Genomic DNA, 22,467 nt, shown 5'->3' with positions numbered 1-22,467 from the left:
ATTTCACCCACAGCAATGCAGAATTTATATTTGTGAAATGAAGGGGCAGGTGGGCTTCTCTCTTTCTGTGTAACAGTGGTTGATAATGTTTCATTTTGTTTTGTTTTTTTTGACAGAGTGGAAGCAGCTTCCATGTGTTTGACCAAGGCCAATTTGCCAAGGAGGTGCTTCCAAAATACTTCAAACACAACAACATGGCCAGCTTTGTACGGCAGCTCAATATGTGTAAGTATCTTCTGGGCAGCTCGGGTGCAAAGTGTAAAGTTTGTCCCGAAATAAGGTTTCTGTCTTCTGCCCAGGTTTAACGTAGGGAACATTTCATTGAGTTGAGAGTATTTGCTAGCTTTGCGATCACTCCGTTTTTGGGGACCAAGTGGTAGTTTTAAGCTTGGCCTCTGCTGAAAGGAGTAACAACTTTTAAAACTGAAAACTTCTGCTAGATATAAACAACTTCAGACTCCCAGAGTTCTATTATCCTGAAATTCCCCGATTGTTAGCGCAGGAGTTCTGAATGCTTTCCGTGTGTTCGCCCATCGTTAGCGTTTTCGATGGCACTCTGCCATCCTGTGTCATGGAGGAGGACCTCCTCTGGAATGCTCCCATGAGGCAGGCCCACCCCATGTGACTTGTTCATTTTCTGCTCGCTTTCTTGAGGGGATGTTGCTGCCAGCGTCATGTAGAGCAGGCATTGACTGAACTTGCTCTACTAAACAGCAATTATTTAAAAAAATAAATAAAGAATCATAGAACTGTAGCGGAATAGGGCTGGAGGGACCTCAAAATCATTTAGTCCAATTCTCTGCTTCAAGGCAGGATCAACTACCTCTGTGTTGTTCCTGATGACTTTGCATCAAACCTATTTTTTCCAAGCCTCCAGTAATAAAGATTCCATAAGCTCTTCAAGGAAATGCTGTTGATATAAGGATAGTGAAGCAGTGGAGTTGATTGCTGAATGTCTAACCCAAACCATCCCAGCTACAGTTTAAATCCTCCACTTCTTTCCTATCTGCTGTGGATATAAAGAGATTTATTTATTCCTTTTCCCTTTGCATCAGCCTTTGTGTCTTTGAAAACTTGATATCTCTCTTCAGTCCTCTCTTTTTTCTTTTTTTTTCTCTTCAGAGTAAACAGCCTGCTTTTTTAGTTCTTTTAGGTTGTTTTCCAGCCTTTAATCATTTGCATTCCTTTCTCAACTGATTTTGTTCCATCTCTTTGTTGAATTGCAGTAGCCAACATTGGGTGTATCACTGGATAGAATAAAAAGAGTAATTCGTGTGTCTTGAAGGCAATACTTTTATGTACGTCGCATTATGGCATTGGCCTTTTCCTCAGCAGTATGACATTGAATTTATGTTCAGTTCACGATCCACTACAGCGCTCGCATTATCTTCTCTTGAGCTACTATCTACCCAGTGGTTTTCCCTCCCATATTTCTTTGGTTTTACTCCTGCCTCAGAGTTGTACCTTGTGTTTGTCAGTAGTGACTTTCATTCCTCTTGCCAAAATTACTTTGAATTGCAGTCATGTCTTTCAACATACTTGCAGCTCTTCCCAGCTGCGTCTTATCAGCCAGTTTAGCAAACATGCTCTATTCAGTCCTTCATGCCATTAATGAAGATGCTGGATAGGACTGGGCCCACACTCTTAGACCACGCACTACAATATATTTTGCTAACTGCTCCCTAAATAAGGCTTTTTCTGTTGGGTTTACGCCCACATTATATCAGTTTCACCTTGCTGATTTTCCTGCTTTGAGGATGTCATGCTTTGATTGGGATGTCTGCTGCTTTTCTGTTGATAAAGCTTGCTATACCATCATGGAAGAAAATTAACTTGGTTTTACGTGACCTTTTCTTGTCTTCCTGGTTTGTTTTGGTTCGGTTTTTGGTTTTGGAGTTTTTTTACTTACACACATTTGTACGTGAAAAGTGGCACCTGCTTTCATAGCTCTGAGAAGGGTCAAGAGTTCCCAGAGAACTAGGGAATACTCCACTTCCCATCACCGTTGAGGAGAGGTATGCCCAAAACACCAAATCCTGCCAGGAGAATGAGGACTCCAGAATATCGCTAATCGGTGCTTTTCACCTTCCTTGCTGTTTCTTTTGCTGGAGGACAGGTAGGAAGGCTCAGCTCCTGTCTGCAGGCGGGGGGTGGCAGGTCACCCTGCAGAGGGACAGGCTCCTTCAGCAGCTTTGCTTCCCAGCCCAAGCAGTGACCTCTCCAGCTGCACTTCTCTTGTCTGTCCTGTCACCACATCTGACTTGCATTTGGAGGGAGGAGGGCGATACTTCCCTCCAAAGCACATGTCTGCAGGTGTCTTTAGTACTTGCATGTCCTGGAATGCTTTGGAATAGGATCAACCTGAGCATTAGCTTGTCAAATAAGGTAAAGGCTGCCTGTCCAACAGACGCTGCTGCAACTGGGGAATAAGAAGAAGAAAGCAAGCTGTCTGGTCTGTTCCCCCTCACCGTATGTAATGTTAAAAGGGCAGGGGAGGGCAGGGGGATTAACATCATTCCGGGTGTCAGCTCCTCCTTTCAATAGCGGAGATAGAGCTGGAACAGAATTAGGTGATCGGACAAAAGCACATCTGAGTGATAAGGTGTTCTTTTAAAAAGGGGGGAGAAAGAAGTAATAAATCTCCAAGACCAAGCTAAGACAGGACTGAAACTTCTTTCTAACAACACCTTTCCCAAGTGGTTCAATACTTCGGGGGGGGGGGGGGGGAGAAAAAAAAAAACCACAAAAAAAACCCAAAAACCAAATCTGTTCTGATCAGAAATGGAACTGAGATTTTTTTTTCAGACCTCAAGAGTCGGGTTCTCCAAACAGAATTCCTGCCCTCAACCAGACTTTGGGATCTTTCTGATACGTTCAGTTACACTACCATGATAGCATGATACAGTATTGAGACGACGGAAAGCTAGGCTTCACGTCTTGCACTAGAAAATGAGTAAATGTAACTTCCATATTCAGGTGTTTATAACTTTTTTCCTATGCTTAATCTGTTTTTTAACATAGATCCCATTCTTCCCAATCTGTGTTACAGAGGCTTTGATTTACTTGAATTATAAAACAGATTTCTTAGCGTGTGATTGGTGGCAGTTTGAGGATTTCAATTTATTTTAGAGTTGAGTGATATGGTAGATGTATGTCCAAACTTGAAAGTAAATTCAGAGTTTGTCCCTACACTGCTTGGCGTGTTTGCTTGAAGAGCAGGGATTGCTAAAGGACATGTAATAAAGAGAAGGGTGCCCAAAATGGAACATGATTTTCTACGCTTTGTTTTGGGGGATTTGCTTCGTTAGCTTCTAGTACAGCTGTGCAGTTGTTGTTGCATTTTTCTCAAATCACTTCACTTTTAGCATAATTGTATATTTCTGTGTTACCTGTTCACAGGTTCGTTATCCTGACTGGGTCAATAGTCCAGTAACGTGAAGAGTGCCTCTGAGCTAGCTGTCAGGCTGTGGATCCCTATGCAAAACCTGAGAGAGGGTTATGAAATTCTCCAGAACTGGTGTTTCACAGTGTGTGCTGAGCCTTGGTCACCTTTCTGGGCACACCTACAGGCAAAAAAAAGGGATCTGCTGTGAGCTCGGGTGGAAATTTTGCCTAGGGACTCCTTTACTCCTGCTCTGGTTGCTGTGTGAGCAAACTGAATCCAAGTTGGTGTTTCAGGTTGGGTACACAGATGGAGCACTGCCCAAAGCTTTCACTGTTCTGACCAAGTATCTCTGTGCTACTAGTTCCCTGTCCTCTACTAATCAAACAATATTCTTTTTCTCCATGCTCCCCCCTTCCTGGTTTTCCAAACTTATACTGCGTAATCCTTCTCTTACCCTTCGGATGTGCAAGGAAATCGAGAACTGCCTGCCTGTGTAAATGCTCCGAGATTGATGGGTGCGTTTGTAGCTGCTCTTTCCTGCCAGCTAACAGGAACATTCTGGGATTATCCCAGAGACATTGCTTCACGGCAGTCTGCTCGGCTTCCTCCCCGCGCACACAGATCTGCATTTACGTTTTGGCTGCGGGTTCTTGTGATAGGCAGCAACATAAAGGATGCCTTTCATACACCTCTCACGTGGAGGTTATATCAGGGATTAACTTTAATGCTCCAGATGTGGGCTGCAGAGAGCATTCCAATGTTATTAGAAAGGATGACATTTTCATTACCTTTCAACACCAGCTCTTTGAATAGCTGTGGGGCACATTCTGTGCTTTGTGACCGGGGCCTTTAGTTTTTAAGGATGACTTGAATAACCGAAAACTGGCTAATATCACTACAATAACGTGTAATTTCTCTAAATCACTTTCTGCTGCAAGTGCAGGAAGCTTTTTTTTTTAACCACAGCTGTGGTCTGAGCAACTTAAATAACACTCTTGATTTATCCTAGCGGTTTACAGAAATGCTGAGATCCAGAAATACTTTGATGCACTACACTCTGTTCTTGAGTGGCTTTTAGGTGTTTTAAGTACATCTGAAGACTTTGGTGCATAACTTCTGCCTGAACTGTTGCGGAAGCGCTTTCCAGCGTGCCGTGCCTCTCCCTTCCCTATGCAGCAGAGGAATTGCACCGTCACCCTCACCAGACAGTTGTGTTGCTGCGGGGATGACAAAAGTGGTGCCTGTCGCTGTAGTTCTGGGGAATTGTTTGGAGCCAGGATGTTTTTAATTGCCACATGTTAGAATGAGAAAAATGCTGTGGATTTATATTTCTTAAGGTGGAGCAGACTGGTTAAAAAAAGAATTTTAAGTCTTAGTATTAAGGCGAGTAGATTGTCAACTTGATTGTCTGCTTCTGGACTAGTAACCCTGTTTGCAGAGATTGTCAGCTCTGTCCTAGTAGTGTTGTACAGCTCGCTTATGAAGAAGTGTTCTGGAAAGGCTCAGAAGCCTTTGGGAAGTCATTTGTTTACCTTCTGTGCCGTGGGGTCTCCTTTACTATAAGAAAATTCCTCCTTCCTTTCAGGTTAAGGATCAGGGTGCCTACAGTGCCCTGGAATGTGCAAATTTATTATAGGTGTGCTGGCTACAGCAGCCTGCATCATGGGCTTGTAGGGGGAGATAATATGTGCTGCTGTGAGAAGGCACTGAAATGGAGAATGGAGGGGCTTGGGAGTTCAGTTAAATGCAGTAATAACTCATCTCCCGTTGTGTGCTGATGGGCACTTGCGTGGTTTTGTCTCCAAGGTGTTCCTATTTTCATTAGTCTGTGAGATGATAGGCGGCAGCGGCGCTTCATCTGCATCATGTATGTTGCTGAGTACGTTGCTAATTGCTCTCAGAAACCATTTTATTCCCTGAATAAATAAAACATAAGCCCTCTGGGATTGCCTGGAGCGTGTGCTGAATGTTTGAATCTCTTTTTGGCAGTATTGTTGAAAGAAGTTTTGTTGAAATACGTGTCTTTCCTTATCTTGCTCTGCATTGAAAAGGCAAGGCAAGGTGCTGTTTACTCATGTAACAGGTCAGCTCCCTGTGAATGAGGGGCTTTTATCAGGAAATGGGGAGGTTAATTGGAGACTCTTGGTGTAGTTCCAGTAATTTCAGCCTTTCTTCTTGCTGACCTATGCTATCAGCCAACCATCGGCGTAGCTTGGTCTTGTGGGAGCAGCGAAAGGTGTTTTTCAAAACGATTCTAGGATGTAGAAGTGGATCCCACTCTTCTCAGCCGTCTGTGTCAAGCTGTTGCTCCGGTCAGGTAGCTGAATGGCCTGGCTCTGCTCCTGGGGAGAAACAAGGAGAAACAAGGGTTTGGTGGCCGGAGAGGACTCATACCACTTGCTGTTCAGAGGATCAGCATAAGCCTCTGTCTGAAGGTCTGTCAATTTAAGGAGGGGTTCCTCATTCCACATAGCATTTTTAGGATGAGATTTGTTAGAATGCAGTACCACAGTGATGGAGCGCTGGGTGTTTAAACTAACAAGGGTGACTTGTGCTAGTTTCTGCTTTCTCAAGTTCATATTTAGCCTGTTAAGCTTTTCTCCAATTATCTCCCCTTTGATTTTCAGATGGCTTTCGAAAGGTTGTCCACATTGAGCAGGGAGGATTGGTGAAGCCAGAGAAAGATGATACTGAATTCCAGCATCCGTACTTCATCCGAGGCCAGGAACACCTCCTGGAGAACATCAAGAGGAAAGTAACCAGCGTAAGTTTATGCAACAGATATTTCGGGACAAGCTCTAGATAAACTGTTTAAAAACAGAGGATTAGTCCGAAAAGCACCAGTGTGCTCTAAGGGTTGAGGGGCATTGGCGTCCTTGGTTATTGTTTTATGCCAGCAGTTCTTCTGGTTGTCTCTACCCTCTCACCCAGTTACAAGCTGCAGTGCCATCCTGCTAATCAGCTGGCTTCAGGTTCTTGGTACCAGTCCCTTTGGTTCTGGGTCTTTTTCTCAATGTTTTCAGCATTAGGTTCATTATAGCACTGCTTGAGACTTCCTCTCTCCCACACCACCACCATTAAAGAGCCAGCACTCTGGCCTTGCAAACCAAATTGTTTCTGAGTTCAGTAAAAAGGGTCACTATATTTTTTCCTGTTTTTCTGGACAAGTAGCATCTGTTTGAATTTGGCTTGGTGGAGGGAAGTTTACTGTGTTCTCTGGAGAGACTGAAGAGCAATTGTACCTTTCAGTAGGAGGGAGAGTGATCACTAGTTGAGCTGCAGTCTTTACTTAAAATGCTTCAAGGAATGAAAAATACATACATACAAAGTGTACACACACAGACACATGGAGATATGTTAGATGTAGTAGTGGCAGGAGGAAAAGGAAGGATAAGATACCTGAATTATCTTAAATGTGTTAACGTCCAGCATATCCCAATTATAAACTTATCATTTTCCCTTTAAACTCACAGATGTGCTGCTTTACAACTGCCCCCATTTCTTGAAATACAGAATTGCAGTACATGTACTGAAGTCGTGGTATAGCAACAGTTGGTATCAGGAGTTCCAAAAATGCTTATGAATTTTGCAGGCTAATTTATTAGTCCTGAAGTGTGGGCTGGAGAAACATGTTTTTGTCATTCTTCTCGAAATATTAATCAAAGCAATGTGTAGAGAGAGTAGCTCACTCTTCTGCCTATCCCAGGGTGCTCTCAAATAACCGTAAGTGCCATTTTCACTGAGGCATTTAGTTCCTCTAGACATTTTCACAGTGGGCAAACGCGTTAGAAGGATGTAAAGAGATCTTAAAGATATATGACCTGCTGGCAAGTGAAGTGGAGAGAAGCTGCTATTGAATAGGTGAGATGTGTTAACCCCTATAACGGTTGGCAGATTCATAGACTTCTCACGTGGTACAGCTCTTGTGAAACATGTCTAGGTGTCATTTCTCATGAGTATTTTATCAGAAAAATAAAATCGTCTGCTCAGAATCTTCTCCTCAGCTGCTTTAACACTTGTAGTGGAAATGATGAGGATGTCAAGCGACCGGCTGCTGCTCAGGGATCTCTGGAAGAGGCTTACCGTTCCGCCTGCAGGCCTCTCTGCTGCAGTGAGCTCATCTGCCCTTTTTCTCCTGATTTTCTTTCTCAGACCAGCTAATGACTTTCTTAATTGCTAAGACCGATATTCAGTTCACTGCACGCAGCAGAGACTTTTGAAAGTGCGTGAGGCAAATGTTTGTTTCCTATCTTAAGTACAAATGTGCTTCCTGGTCTTTGTGACTGCTAAGTTTTAGTTTTAGGATTGTCATAGATAAGAATGAATGTCTTGGCCCATTGCCTATCTGAAGGTTTGCGTAGGCAAACAGGTCTGGTGCAGGCCTTCGCTTTTACCTGAGCACTGTATTTCTGATCCAAAAAGATTATTTTTTTTTTAAGGCTGCGACAGAATTTGATGTTTTCATATAGCAATATGCTTGCAAAAAACTTGCTTTGTAGGTGACTGGTTTTAGTCCCTTGACATGGTGCACTCAGGTGTGAATGCAGCGGTTGGTCTAGAGGGGCAAGATAAATTATATGCAGTATCAACTTTGAAGCTTAAATAACCATTTTGTAGGAAGGAAACATCACTGACATCTTCCTTTCTGTCTCCAGGTATCCAGTATAAAGAATGAGGATATAAAGGTTCGGCAAGACAATGTAACCAAGTTACTGACTGACATCCAGGTGATGAAAGGAAAGCAGGAGAGCATGGACTCCAAGCTGATAGCCATGAAGCAGTATGTATGTGGGGAGGGGGTGGCAGAAAATGCAGGAGAGTTTGCCCATGATTTCTTTCCTGAACACATTATTTTTAAGACCTTATCTGAGAGAAGGCTGGCTGCTGCTTGCTTGCTCTCTGTTCCAGCTTCCATTTGTCTCAAGAGTATAGCCTGGGCTTTAAGAAGCTTTCTGCTTAGGGCAAGAAGGGGGTGGTGGAGGGGCCTTCTGAACACAATTAAAACCCATTAAAGACCTGGTGTCACAGCAACCAGACCCGTGACCCCAAACACAGTGTAGAGCTTCTTTGGAGTACAGCTCTGCTTTGAGGTATCAGTTGGAAAGGCTGTGAAGACTTCGGGAACTTCCTTCACTGCCACGAGGGTTACAATCTGAAATTTCAGTCAGTGTGTGGTGCTGGGTGTTTCCATTGTGATTTTTTTTGTCCAGCAAAACACAACTATTCTGTCTTGTCTTACACTGCACCAGGGTATTCAAGTCAGTTGGGATAACTTCTGTTCTAATACTGTATTCTTACTCCAGGCTCTTGACTTCTTAATTGCACCCGGTTAAATTCTCACCGGATACTGCTCACCCAGTATTTGCTGTTGGGTTGGGAGGCAAAATGGGTGATCTTGAGTCCCGCTGATAAACACTGCCTTACCTTTAGAGATGATCAGGGCACTGTTGCTCACCCTTACGTGACTTTTTCCCGTGCTGGTCATGCAGAAGAATTTAGTTAACGTCACCTAGTCAGAATCTTTTAAGTGATGCACCAGGAACTGGCTGCCCTCCCAGATAGCAGGATCTGTGTATAATCTGCCAGTTGTAAGACTTGCACTGAGGTTCTTAAAGTTGCCTTTTAAGTTTACATACCTGTTGAGTCCAAGGAATATGGGGGTCTGGGGGTCTGATTTCCTTAGGCATCTTTATAAATCTTGGTTTAAAGCTCCCCCCCCCCCCCCCCCCCTTGTTTACCTCTCCACAAAGTGGAATGAATCATATATCTGTGAATTTTATTTTACGCCTAGCTTCTTCATCTCTGCCATTGTTTCTAAGGAATTTGCTTCTGGGTCTTATGGAAAATGGAGCAAGCAGCCCTCCATTCTTGCTGGATGAAGCAGGAAAGCAGGGTGGGGGCTTTTGAAGGGACAGTTTCATAGTGGAATAATACTTCCTCCACGCTGTGTTCCAAAGCCTCCCTTTTCTTGGATTTCATTACTATATCTTCTGCTTGCAGATCACTTCTCTAGCACCTCTGGTGTTCATGGGAGGGGAGACAACCTGCTTCGTCTCCTAGGTCATTCTAGATGATTCTCTTCATATTCTGATTTGCCCCAGTGTGAGTGCCCAGCCTTATATCTAGGCTGTGCTTCTCCTCAGGCTCTTTGCAAGGGGAGAAAGAAAAGTAGATTGTCTTTCTGACCTGTTGGTAAATGGTGGCGAGTAAAAGATTTGTGCACTGTTATCAATACTGCAGTTTTGTGGGTCTGTAGACAGCAGAGGTGACTCTTTCTCTTTTCCCTTTCAAGTGAACTAAGTGACTTGCCTAGCATGGCTTTGAATGAAAAACTCATGTGCAGCCAACCTTGAATGACCAAAAAGCTACCTTAACGAAGCATACTCAACACGCGTGTAGCCAGCAAAATCTTCATTAGTCTGCCAGCAATTGTACAAGTTATATCAGATGGCTCATTAGTAATGAACCCGCTGTTAAATCCACAACAGGGTAAACTTGTGTGTCCCCGGATTGGAAGCCATTTTTTTCCACTTTCCTGGAAAAGCAATCAGCTGCCTAAAACAATTAGTTTGCCACTCGCTGTGATGCGTCGTGTCTTTTGGCAGCTCTAGTCCCAGCCGTTATGACAAGTTCGTGTGGGAGGCTTCTGCTTTTGCACGTTTGTTTTCTGTCCCTTGCAGGAAGAACAAGCAACATTAAGAGCCATCTTCAACCCAGCTGCCAGTCTTCTGCTCCCACCACACGGTGCTCATCTAAATTTCCGTGGCTTCTGCAGTCCCGTGGCATGTTTTGAGATCGTCTAGGCTTGTACCCCTGCGTTAAGGATGAGAGCGTTCACAAATGCATTATAGGTCTCTAGGCTGCATTCTGGCTGCTCTGTTGGCTCTTGCTAAAGCAAACATTAGCATTATTAATTATAAATGGTCTCTAAACCACTAGGTGGAGTGCCTACAGCAGTACTTTGAGCTCTACTGATAGCAGAGAACTGAGAACCTCCCTCAAAGCAGCAAAGCTTTCCCCCTCCTTCCAGGAAGATAGTTATTGACCAATTAATAAGAAATGTGTTTTGTACTTCTTTGAAAGCTTATCAGGTAAATAGGCTCCTGTAAGACAATCAAAATTAAACAATTTGTGTGAACTACGAGTGCTGCGCAACTGCCTATTAGCAGGTCTTCGTTTGAGACTGCTGCCTGGAAGAAGTGCAGTCCCAGCTGAGCCAGCCCAGCAGCCGCCTGCTCCCCAAAAGAGCTGCTGCCCTTCACCGTACCGGCTGCTGCGCATGTGCTCCCGCTCCGTACCGTGCCGTGGCTCTGGTACTCTGCCACAAGAGCTGGTCTGATTGCCAGCACAACAGAAAACATCCAACAAAAAGAAGTGGGGGACTAGTGAGCGGAGGGGCAGGTTCCTTAGCAGGTCTGGGAGCAGAGGAGCGGGGCGATGGGACCCTCATTCCTCAGCCTGGACAGGCTGCTGAGCTGAGCTGCGTGGGGGGACTTACCCGAGTGAGCAAGTGCTGTACGGGCTCTGGGTTGGAATATCCAGCTGCAAGCTCTCTGTAGCTTGTAATAGCATGGTAACCTTTTCTTGGTTTAATGTGTTCCATTCTTCCTGGCTACTTCTCCATCCATCACAGCCATTAGTAACTGGTTTTTTTCGGTCTTCTGCAGGTTCTTCACATCTCTCAGTAAACACAGCTTTTGACTCTGTGTTTCATTACCTTTAATTTTTCCCGTCTCCATTATTAGTACTGGATCCATATACTTAGATTGCTGTTCCTTTTTGGGAGGGTGGAGTTTGCAAGCCATGTTTCAAGTCTTCATTTTCTCAGGAACTTGTGGTTAAAAATTATTTCCTTGCTTCTTGAATAATAATACATCCAATTCACTTAAGATTAGCCTTCCTAGTTCTGGATCGGTGGCGTGCTTCAAAGCATCAGCTGGTTCGTACCATCACATCATTGTCACTTGTTTTCTTGACAAGTTTATGGAATGCTCTTGAGGGCCTGCTGGTTCGCATCAGGTTGCATCTCCACAGCAGGGTTATTCCAGGTTCTTCTTCCCCTTCTCCACACCAGTGGCAACAGTCAACCTCCTCTAGCACCTGCTCAGCTACCATCATTTCATAGCTGAAATGGTGTGGGTTAAGACCTTCAACTTGTGCCTATTGTGGTGCCGCTTCTCACTGAATCACTGCAGCTGGCAGCAGCCAGAATCCCACTGGATTCCTGCCTTAACCGCACCACAAAGTGTGCAGAGGTCTCTTGCAAATTCTGTGGGAATAATGGCTTTTAATCCTCCAGCGCGGAGGCTTGAAACACGTTAATGGCTCAATATGGGAACTGTTTGTGTCCACGCAAGATGGAAAAGACTTCAGTCGCGACGTAGAACTTCCAGACAGGCCTGCTGCTTCATCAGCCGTTAATGCAGAAAAACCACTGATGGCTAGTGCTGTGCACCCACCGGTGGTCAGGGAACGGAAAAAAAGCCCATTTCAGACTGCGGCAGGCTCGGACTTGGTAAGGAGGAGGCCAGCTGTCAAACAAACTGGTGCGTGTTGGTCTTTGAGGGAGGACTTTAATAACACTGACCTCCTGAGGTTTTTCTGCACAGAAATACACAGCGTGGTTCAAACTTCCTCACGCTGGTCTTGCACAGCCCAGCTTCTAGAAGCAGCTCCCAAGCGTTCAAACGCCCGAGCGGATTACCTGAAGTTACATTGTGTGAAGTGAACTTCACCTGAAGGTCTGAGTGGTTTCAACTGTGAGTTAGAAACAGGTTAATTTTGCTATAAAAACAGCGTATTTTTGTTTGGCAAAGTGCAAGGTTACTATGAATGAAGAGCAGTAACTCTGAAAATGAGCTTGCAATGGGACCGAAAGGTCCTGCATACATTCTCTTTTGATAGTAATGGTTATACGTAGGGGATCTCGGTTAACTATTGACTTTGTAAAGACGTAGTCTGGTCACAACCACAGGAGTGTGTCGAGGTCTTGTGTCAGCAGTGTAAGAATGCTGAATCAGTGAGCAAACTTCAGGAACAGAAACAGGAATGACTGAAGCGATGGGAAACTTGCTGAGTAACGAGTGACTGGAGGAGCTCAGCTTTCTTTACTGAAAAAGGAAGGTGAGTGAATGCTGATGTGCATGCACCTCTGGAGGTAACTCCAGCCCGAGGAACGGTAGCTTGAGTCTTTTTCGTGCGGTGACAGGTGAAAATAGTCAAAATTAGACTAGCAATAAGGTCTGTGCTCTTAAGTGAAAAGAAGTATTTGAATAATGTATGGAAGGCTGTGGTTGATTTCTTCACCGCTGAAAATGTGAATTCAAGATTCTCCATTTCAGCACAGCTATTGGACTTGAAGCAGGAGCGAACGCATGTAAGTGCTACGGCTTGTGCTTTACAGACCAGATGAGCCCAGTGTTCTGGGGTTTTTTTTGGCTTGAAAATCTGATGCCACAAAGTATGCTCTGGAAAGATTTCAGTGTCTGGTGTCTTGCTAGTGCTCTTCTCCTCCCCCCTCACCAACAGACCTGTTCCCATCTTACAGATTTTTGAGGAATCCAATTCCAAGACTTTTCCCCTTGAACAGAGAGTATGTTAGTAGGCACTAACATGAGCTGACTGTAAATGTGACTTTGTTCTCCCTGTTGAACTTGGATCTGAGTAGACTTGCTCAGCTGCAGAGGAGACCTGCGCTTTAGCCACAGCCTGAGAGTCGCTCCTGTGACATTCTGCTGGATTCCATGCGGAGTCACCAGTGGAAACGGGGAGTTGTTCCTGTTATACGGGTGGGCAGGTAGCAGCTGAAAGAGGGTCTGTAGTCCAGCTCTTCATCTGCTCGATCATACTCCTCCAGCAAAGGGCTCTGACGTCTGACCGAGGCTGAGCACAGAAGTGTTCCATCTGCCTCGTGCATCTATTGAGATGTGTCTACATGGTTATGGTGGGAAATTACAACTGGTTTGTATTACCTGAAACAGTGACAGTCATCTCCAAAGGGATGAGGTTGCCAGAAGCATAAAGCTATTTCTTAGTGCCTGAAACACTCCATTCTTAATTATTTTTTTTCTGTCTAAAGGTGTATTTTGATCAGGGGAGGGGGCTCCGCTTTCGCTAAACACACCAGGTGTAATTTATATTAAGCTGCTTTGTTGGCATAAAAAAAGGTTTACAGTCACGGCTTGTCTTCTGTCGAAGTAAGATCTTTAGAACATATTGAAAATGCATATGGGTTGAAGCTAGTAGAGGAAAAGCTGTTCTGGGGGTTTTTACTGGTTTGAATTGGATATCATCTTTGGCACATCCAATATAATGCTCCTAGTAAATGTCTTTTTATTGCACAGCTGTGAACAGACCTTCTCAAATCTTCTCATATTGACACAGCTTAGCTCAAAAAGTCTGCCTGAAAGGCTCAGGAATACAGTCAAACACATCTCCGCTGTCATGTAATAATGCGTGTCTGGATAATTTGCTGTCAGTCTCTAACACTGGCAGCAAATGATGAAAAGTAGATAAACTGAACTTTGGATGTGAAAATATTTATTCTTCCTTGTCAGCAGCTCCTTCAGCAGAACTGGATAGTGCTCCCGAGGGGCTGAGGTTTTGTGAGCGAGGACATAACTTCCCTGGAACGCAGGGGAATTTCACCTGTTTAGGTTCGGTTAATCTGCACTTCTGTGCTCTTAGTTTGACATATTGGGAGGGGGGTTAGTTTTAGAGTGGGGTTTTTTGCTTCTCCTGGAAAACAGAAGTCCCTTGTCTTCTTCCAGGTACTTGATGGGCCTCTGGAGAGTTGGGGTTTTTGCTTTGGGTTTGGGGTTTTGGGGAGGTTTGGGGGGGGGGGGGGGTGGCTTTGGTTTTGTGGTTGTTTTTTTTTTTAAAAAAAAAAAAAAAGTGCAAGCAAGCTACAGGTGAAACAAGAGTCTGAAATGACTGGGAGCTTTAGGGAAGATTTTAATGGTCTTTGTGGCCTCCCGCCTTCCTGGCTTTTGGAGTTAAGGGTCACATTGCATCACGATTCCTTTGTCCTTCTAGTTACCTCGTGGAGAAAGATGTGCAAAAAGAGCAAATCTTCTCATTCTGGGGAACTTAAAGCCTGAGGGTCCCTCGCCTCTTGCTGAAGAAACAAGGAGTCGCCTTTCGTTCTGGCAGCGGTGCTGTAGCAGAGCTTTCATCCGCTCCTGCTAGCTGAAGGGGGATCTGGAGTTGAGGTTGCAAGTGCATCACTGTGCTTGGTTAAGCTCCTCTGTTATTCTCAGCTGCTTTTTTCAGATAGTTAACCATCTGAAAATTACTTCCTTTGCTGATTTTTTTTCCTGTTTATCATGAAGTGAAATTTATTGGAGCATGTGAAGACAACCCCTTCAGGCAGTTCTGCGTAGATTAAGTAAGTCACAGTGAGGCCTTGAATTTTGCTTTCAGTTTTGTACTCTACTTCAGACAGCTCATGCTAACACATCCCTTTCATTTTCCTATTCTCTAAATCACGGTATCTCATGCAAGTCTGGTGTAGAAGTGATTCTTTGGAACTGTCACCGTGCAGCCTGGCATTCCTGCAGCCTGACATCGCACGGTCATGTCGGGGATCACAGCAGCTGAAAGACGCTTGGTTTTTCCAAAAGCAAAGACCAGATGTGACCAGCTAATGCTGCAAGCCTTGCCGGAGCTGGAGCACCAAGGCTAACGGCTTTGGCTGGACATTGTTATACAACTCTTGCTCTCTTTCCCTCCAGGGTCAACATAATTACTGCCCAGCTTAAGCATTGGTTACTTAACGTCTTCTCGTAACTTCTTTGTGCTGGTATTTGGGAATGGCGTTGGAAAGTATTGCTTTTTACTCTGCAGCACCATCAGCAGTTTCTTATCGGTGCTGAGGCTTTGCTAGAACCATTATTAACAGGTTGACTGTAGTAAGTCATCTTTTGATATTAAAGGGTACTGCGTAACTTAAATGCTTAATTTAACAACAGCCAGTATGCTTTTTCTCGCATGAGATGTTTTGTGTTAAAAGCGTTACTGTTAGTATCTTTTCTATTTCTGATTGCTTTTATCTTCTAGTATTTTAAAATTGGAAAGTCATCAGAAACCACTGCGGGAGAAAGGATAGGAACCCCAGCCTCAGCAAGGGGGAACGGCATCCGCTTGAACACCGTCCCGTCAGCTGGGAGGCCGTTGCCTTCCAGAGATATCTTCAAGCAAAGAGTGGTTATTAATTACACTAAATTTTGAGCAGGTTACTGACCTAGAATTTCTGCAGTTTCTCTTGGCTTCCGTTCTGCTTTCTTAGCTTCTGAAGCTGTGACTCATCTAAGCCAAATGTTTTCTTCTGGGCTTTTTAGCTTGGAACTGTTTAGATTTTAAACTGACAATTGCAATTAAAGCTGGCTCTTGCGGTGCCTTACTAGCTGTCAGGTACTCAGCAACATTTATCTGAATATAATGTTCTTTCCCAGCTCCAGTTCTATCGGTGTCTTTCTGTAATTCCTCATCTCTTGAGACCCGCCTGCAGCTCTGTAAGGAGAGTGGTTTAGCTTAACCTTAGGTGTGGTAGCACGCTTGGCTTTTAGGACCGTAAACAACTCAAGAAGATAACACTTGGACTTCTTTTTATCTGTGTGCATCTACTGTAGGTGTAGAATAGTAGATAATGGATTTCTGCGCCGCTGTGGCATTGCCCTGGAAAAGCGTCGCAGTAATTACTAACGTTACAAGCATAACAAAATGAGCCTGACCGCCGGCTGCGTGAGGACAGTGGTGAAACCAAACCAGCCCTCTCAATGGAGACATTGTCCCTTGATTTGGAAATATCTGCCCTGACGAGCTCTTTTGCAGGGAGGAAGGAGACCTCTGCCTGCCCGCTAGCACCTGGCTCTCCCGGCAGCGCCCGCGCTCGGTGCTCCCCTGCCTGCGGCTTTCCCAAGCGCTACTGCCCTCGTGCAAGGCGCGGGGCAGGAAGGTGAGACAGGGGGGCTGTCACTTCCCAGTGATTCATCGGCTCTGCTCGAGTCCGCTGGGAGCCCGAGTGTATCCGTAAGTTTAATTTTAAACAGATTGTTGAAAGCAGCAAGCTAGCCGTGGTGTCTGCACCTGTTTTTATCGGTTTTCTCCATGTCTCCTTCAGGGATTGTGTTCGCTTTGGCTCAGCGCGCGGAGCTCTGCCATGGGACGCTGAGAGCACTTCCTCCTGACCAGACTCTGTTTACAAGGCCCCGCCGCTTTTACAAGGCCCCAGTTGCTAACAGAATTTAAAAGTTAAAATTTCTCTTGACAAAAATAAATCTAAACAGACACAAGAACTTGGCCTTTTGCAGTATAATTCCTCTTCACCAGAATTAGTTTACCGTATGCAAACCCCCAGTAAATCATACCAAATAATTTTGACCCGTGTAGCTTGCTTTATGGTTTCAGGGTTCCAAAAGCAACATATATATTATCGTTTGACACTGACCTAAGGGGATAGAGTTTGCATTAGAACATTTGTTGAAAAGATTGAATCCATCAGTGTTAGGTGAGAGAAAAGCTGAGCTAGGACATAATGAAGCCAACTAGGTGATATCCAAGTTTAGTCACCGTGCTCAGAAAAGCCTCATTAACAGAAGCCCTCCCACCTTTGGGGAGTAAGGTGCCCTGGTTAAAAGCTGCTTAAAATCGTCTGGGAGATGAGTAACTGCATGGCTTTTAGTCCTAGACTTAGAATTAAGCAGAACTCTGCAGCCCTGTTTCTCTCTTCACCTTTCCGCAATAGCTCTGAGAGCGCAACTGTTTTGTTCTGCATATCTGTTCTGCATGTCTATCCTGGCGTGGAAAAAATGAGGCCCAGTCTATATAGCAAAGACGTAAAATTTGTAAGATGATCATCTGTGAAATTGCTGGCCAGGTATTTTCTGTGTTTTACACCATGCTTTATGAGTCCGTAATATCTTGTGTCCTGTTTCTGCAGCCTGGCCAAGCAGTGCGAGGTGTTTTCGAGCAGGAGGGGACGTGGTCTCTTAAGCCGGAATGGGAATTTCTGTGCTGCTTTTTGAGCTTACACTGCAGGTTGTTGCTGCTACATATGTAGCCTGTACATATGAACCAAGTTTTAACTTTTTGCTTTTTATACACAAGTCGGTTTACAGGCAAAATTGACCTTTACCTCTAAATAGCAGCCAGTAGTGCTCCAAGGTACTTCAGAGACGCACTGGCTTTGTCCCAGTGGGCCGTGCCAGTTAGGGCAGTAATAGGAAGTAACGTTTTACTTCTCATCTATGGTTCTTTAACAGCATCTTTGCTAGGAAAGAGCAGCGTGGGTGAACACGCGGAGATTCGTTAATGTGTGGGCAGCGAACCTGCTTGGATGGATGTACCATGGGAAGGGAGGCATCACGTGCAGGCTGATCTAGAGGAGTAGTGCTGGAGATGCTGCGCTTCGGGGAAACAGGAGGCTAAAACACAGTACCTGGAGATGTGCTGGGCTCAGAGGCAGTGACCATGCCTGTACTGCAGTCCAGCTGTCTGCCTGCCACCTAAAACCTGAGATACTGCAGTCTGAGACCCATCATAGAATGGTTTGGGTTGGAAGGGACCTGAAAGATCATCCAGTCCAACCCCCCTGCCATGGGCAGGGACACCTTCCACTAGACCAGGTTGCTTAAAGCCCCATCCAACCTGACTTTGAATGTTTCCAGGGATGGGGCATCCACAAATTCTCTGGACAACCTGGTCCAGTGCCTCACCACTCTCACAGAGAAGAACTTCTTCCTCTAATCTTTCAGTTTAAAGCCATTACCCCTTGTCCTATCACTACATGCCCTTGTAAAAAGTCCCTCTCTGGCTTTCCTGTAGGCCCCCTTTAGGTACTTCCCCTTTAGGAAGGCTCTCCCCGGAGCCTTCTCTTCTCCAGGCTGAAGAACCCCAACTCTCTCAGCCTGTCTCCATAGGAGAGGTGCTCCAGCCCTTGGATCATCTTCGTGTCCCTCCTCTGGACCCGCTCCAACAGGTCCGTGTCCGTCTCGTGCTGGGGACCCCAGAGCTGGACGCAGTGCTCCAGGGGGGTCTCACCAGAGCGGAGTAGAGGGGCAGAATCCCCTCCCTGGACCTGCTGGTGACACTGCTTTGGATGGAGCCCAGGATACGGTTAGCATTGGTCCCCAGTGGCATACCCATGGCGTTGGTCACCGCTGTACTGAAGTGCATACCTGCAGTTTCAAGTTTTTTGGGGCAAATTCCACATGGGTTAGGTAACATACAAAAAATCCAAGGCTTTTTCCACAAATATGATTTTCTTGTCCAGTGAAAACCTGCTTCCAAGAAGTGTTCTCTTCCTTATGCACCCTGCTCCTGCCCATTGCTGCTGGGGAGCAGGAAGGAAACCAGTTAGGAAGATCCAGTCTGTGGTAACAGGACAGAGGCACCCCACGTATCATCCTGCCCAAAACCTTATGAAACTCAAGGAAAGCATGCCAGGCAGTCAGTTTTCTGCATCTCTGGGTAGTTTAGTCACCGTGCAAAGCCTTCCTTCTGCCACTCTGAGCAGGTTGGATGCTTTCTCTGCTTCTTGTGGGCAAAAAAAGGAAGGGACACTCAGCTGTCAGCAAACAAATGAGACTGTGCCTTTGCTGTCTGCAGCCAGGGTGGCCAAACCTCTTTATCAAAAGAGTCTTCTGGAGGCAGTAGTGATCTATATTCTCTTGTGAACCAGGTCTGCCTGCTGGAATCGGAACTAGATGAAGGAGCATCTTGTCCTCGGGGGCCTCGTCCCTGTGCAGCTGAGCAGCCATGGATGTCTGTCTGCATAGAAAGAGCCTTTTTTCTTTGTGCACTGTATAGGGTCGGGCAGCTGGACAGCATCTGTGTATTCCTGTTCAAGAGCCTGTGTCCTCCTCCGTGGTGTTCTGCCTGTTATTAACTGGCTGTTTCCTACTGAAAGAAGTGGTATTAGGATTAATTACAGCGCTGTTGCCGAGAATCTGTATCAAGCAGTTTTGTGGAGGCTCTGCTTCTCAGTTCACTGGTACCCGTCTGGAAATAACAAATCACAATTTTACTTTGTTGCTGAATTTCCTTTTCAAAATATGCGAGAATGCGGCGAGCAGAGTTAAGTAATGATGTACTCCTGGTTCGGATTTGGAAATGAGACATCACTGTCAAGGCACCGGTTGCTTGTAGAGCTGCAGTAAATCTTGAAGCGTAGCGATGTCTTGGTTGGGGGGTTTATGCGGCAGAGGCTCCCCACGCTCACGGGTGGGATTGCAGGAGCTCAGGAGCGGGCATTTGAGAAGGCTTGTGCTTGAAGTGGTCTTCTCTAGCAGCTGTATTCTGTTAATAGGGTTTCCATCATCCCATTTCCTCGTGTGCTGCAGTAATCTAAGGAAACAATTACCTCTGGCTTCAGCCCCACCAGAGCCCCCGTTCCTGGATTGTGCATGAAGGAAGGACCATCTGTTACTGCAAATGGTCCCCAGCCTTGCTTAGAGCAAGGAGATGGAGGTGATGGTGATCGGCCGCCCAATCTGCTGCTCTTTTTGGTTTCGCCTGTAACAAAATTAAGGCTTGCCTTTATGCAGGTGTGCTATCAACATCGTCAGCTGGAGCATCTGCCACTTCAAAAAGGAGGTGGCGAGGGCTTTTGCAGTGGAAGGGAAATGAGGCTCCTGGAACTCAGTTACCATTAAGCCTGATTTTATGGAAAGACGACTGCATGTGCATAATTACATTTCTCCCAAGAGCCAGAAGGGAAAAGGATACCTGCATGTCTGGACCTGGCCACTTGCAGGCAAGGCTGCGGTGCTACTGGAGGAAGGGCCAGGTTTCTGCGGTCTGCAGTGGCTTTCGCCTATCCCTAATTGCAAGTGTGCTATTCTTCGTTTTTGTGCTCACTGCTCGAGTGTTGTTGGCTGAACTCTGGCTCTTCCAGCCTCGCGCTGAGACTGTGGTCCGTGCTTTTATGACCTCTAAATTGGACAATTGTAATGCGTTGTTTTATGGCCTTCCTGTGCAAAGGTTGCACAGGCTCCAGCTGTTCAGAGATTGGGGCCAAAACACTAACTCTCCTACCACGGCCTCCACATGTCAGTCTGGTCCTGGGGGACCTGGGCTGGCTCAGAGTCAAACATCAGCTTGATCTTAAAATTGCTTTGATGGCTTATAATGCTGAGTATAATGCGGGATCTGTGTGTTTTATCTACGCTGCTGCTTTTTATGAGCTTAGTCACTGCTTGAGATCATCTGAAGTCAGTTTTATTGGTCATTCCAAACCATAGGTTAAAGACCTGTAGAGTACTCATTTTTCAGTGCAGTGATCTAAATCTGAAATTAATTACCACCATAGTCTGACATACTGATGTTAAAATAACTCAACCCAACTGGCATCTCTTAACCCCGGTTTGTAGTGTAAGCTGCTTTCTAGCAGGTTTGTGTATATGGTCTGTAACGGGATTTTATCCTTTTCACTGCGGGCTCTTTTCTCTGGACAGCATGTGCAGGCATCTTGCCAGTTACAGAGGCACCAGCTTTTGGCAGTGTGTTCACACCATCTCTCCGGTTGCTTCCTGCACAGCACTGTCCTGTTCAGCATGCCTCATCTTCGCTGATTTGCTTTTTCAGAGTATTCTGGAGGAAGAGCTGTTTAGAGTCTTCTAGTGACTTTTGTCGGGGGGGTGCTTTGAGACTGTGCCCCAAACTGTACCCTGAGGGCGGCCAGAGCTCGAAGGAGCAGGTCACTTTGCTGTTCAGCGTCCTTCCAGTCACGTAATTACTTAAGGAGGAGTAAACTGGTCTGGTTTTCTCTTGATCCTCTACTTTTTCGGAAGAAAAGCAGAGAACAGTTAAAAACTGCATTCAGTTTCCTGTGTCCATACTCATCCGAAATGGTTCAGAACAACGTATTGAATGAAACAGATTTTGCTAGCTCACTAGGAAGAGAAGGAAGAGTGCAGTTTTAAATAAAATCTGGTTTGATGTTTGATTTACATCTATATTTTGATTGTAATGTGCTGGTGGGTGTAAGTGCTGCCGTGGCTGAAGTTCGATGGATGTCTTACTCTGGGTCACCGCAGAGACCTTAAATACTTTGGTCACAAGCCTAGCTTAACCCTGCACTCAGGATTGAAGAGAATCTCCCTGGTACTTACAGGTTTGGCCATCATGAACTGATTCTTCTGGATTGGTTCTTTTAAAAAGCTTCATGTGGTGTAAAAGCCACTCTGCTTGTAGCTAGCTTAGTCCAAGAGTTGTTGGCTATTTAAAGATAATGTGGCAGGATCCCGAGATACAAGCTTTTTAATTGCACTGTGAGTTTATTTGGACAGACAATTCATCTCTATTGACACAGAAGAATGGGCTCTTCCCCTGATTGTATGAACTGGTGCTACCTGAATATTCTGTCACAGTTAAAATTATTTTAAAAGATGAGTTAATACCGAATCAGTCCATCCACCTCTGTGAGACCCCAGGCGTAATGAGTGAGTGACCGTTATTTGGAGTAACCTTTCACACTCAAGAGCATCTGTCTGTCACCTTTCTGAAAAAATGCACTGATTTCTGCAGCTCTGGAGAACCATGGTGTTGCCTCCTTTGCGCTTTCTGACCCAGACCAACACTTCTTTGGCGGAGAGTGCTCTGCTCCGGTTTGTGACGAGTTCTGAGGATGTCCCGTGTAAGACCTGTTCTTCTCCCCAGCTCTTCCCAGGACAGAGGTTCTCCTGAACAGTTTGCAGGGTGTCACACAGATCTTTCAAGATGTTTTGCTTGGAAATTGAGGTTAAATCCTGGCTGGGCAGTGATCAAAACTATTGCTCTGCAGCAAGAGTCTTCATGGCTTTCTCTTAGACTCCTCCAGCAAGACCTCACAGATTACGTGCATCTGTTTGCCTGTGTTGGTCGTATGACTGACGGATTTGAAATCAGCATTTCTCTGAACGTTCTGTTTCAGAGAAAACGGATTTTTTTCAGTTTTAATTCAGCAGAATTAGTGAACTCAAAGCATGAAGTAGTTGTGGGTATAATAGAGTTAGTGGTTAGATACTTAACTGCTGAAAATCTTTGACAACAACAGACATGTGGGGAAAGAACATTAGTGTTGGGGCAAGGAGGAGGATTCTTGC

The 22,467-nt window shown here is 45.3% G+C and overlaps 1 protein-coding gene across 4 annotated transcripts in view; it reads left to right on the top strand.

Annotated features, from left to right (window-relative positions):
• Nucleotides 1-22,467, top strand: part of HSF1 (heat shock transcription factor 1) — a 71,687-nt gene that overhangs the window by 19,691 nt on the left and 29,529 nt on the right. For all 4 annotated transcript variants that reach the window (XM_069780280.1, XM_069780282.1, XM_069780279.1 and 1 more), the window contains exons 2-4: nucleotides 117-225; nucleotides 6,013-6,149; nucleotides 8,041-8,165. In XM_069780280.1, the coding sequence (XP_069636381.1) occupies nucleotides 117-225; nucleotides 6,013-6,149; nucleotides 8,041-8,165 (371 nt within the window). The remainder of the gene's footprint in view (nucleotides 1-116; nucleotides 226-6,012; nucleotides 6,150-8,040; nucleotides 8,166-22,467) is intronic.

The sequence above is a fragment of the Haliaeetus albicilla genome, chromosome 3 (assembly GCF_947461875.1).
Source record: "Haliaeetus albicilla chromosome 3, bHalAlb1.1, whole genome shotgun sequence".
In the NCBI taxonomy this organism is placed as follows: domain Eukaryota; kingdom Metazoa; phylum Chordata; class Aves; order Accipitriformes; family Accipitridae; genus Haliaeetus; species Haliaeetus albicilla.
The sequence above is the reverse complement of the archived record's forward strand: the minus strand, read 5'-3'. Positions and strand labels throughout refer to the sequence as shown.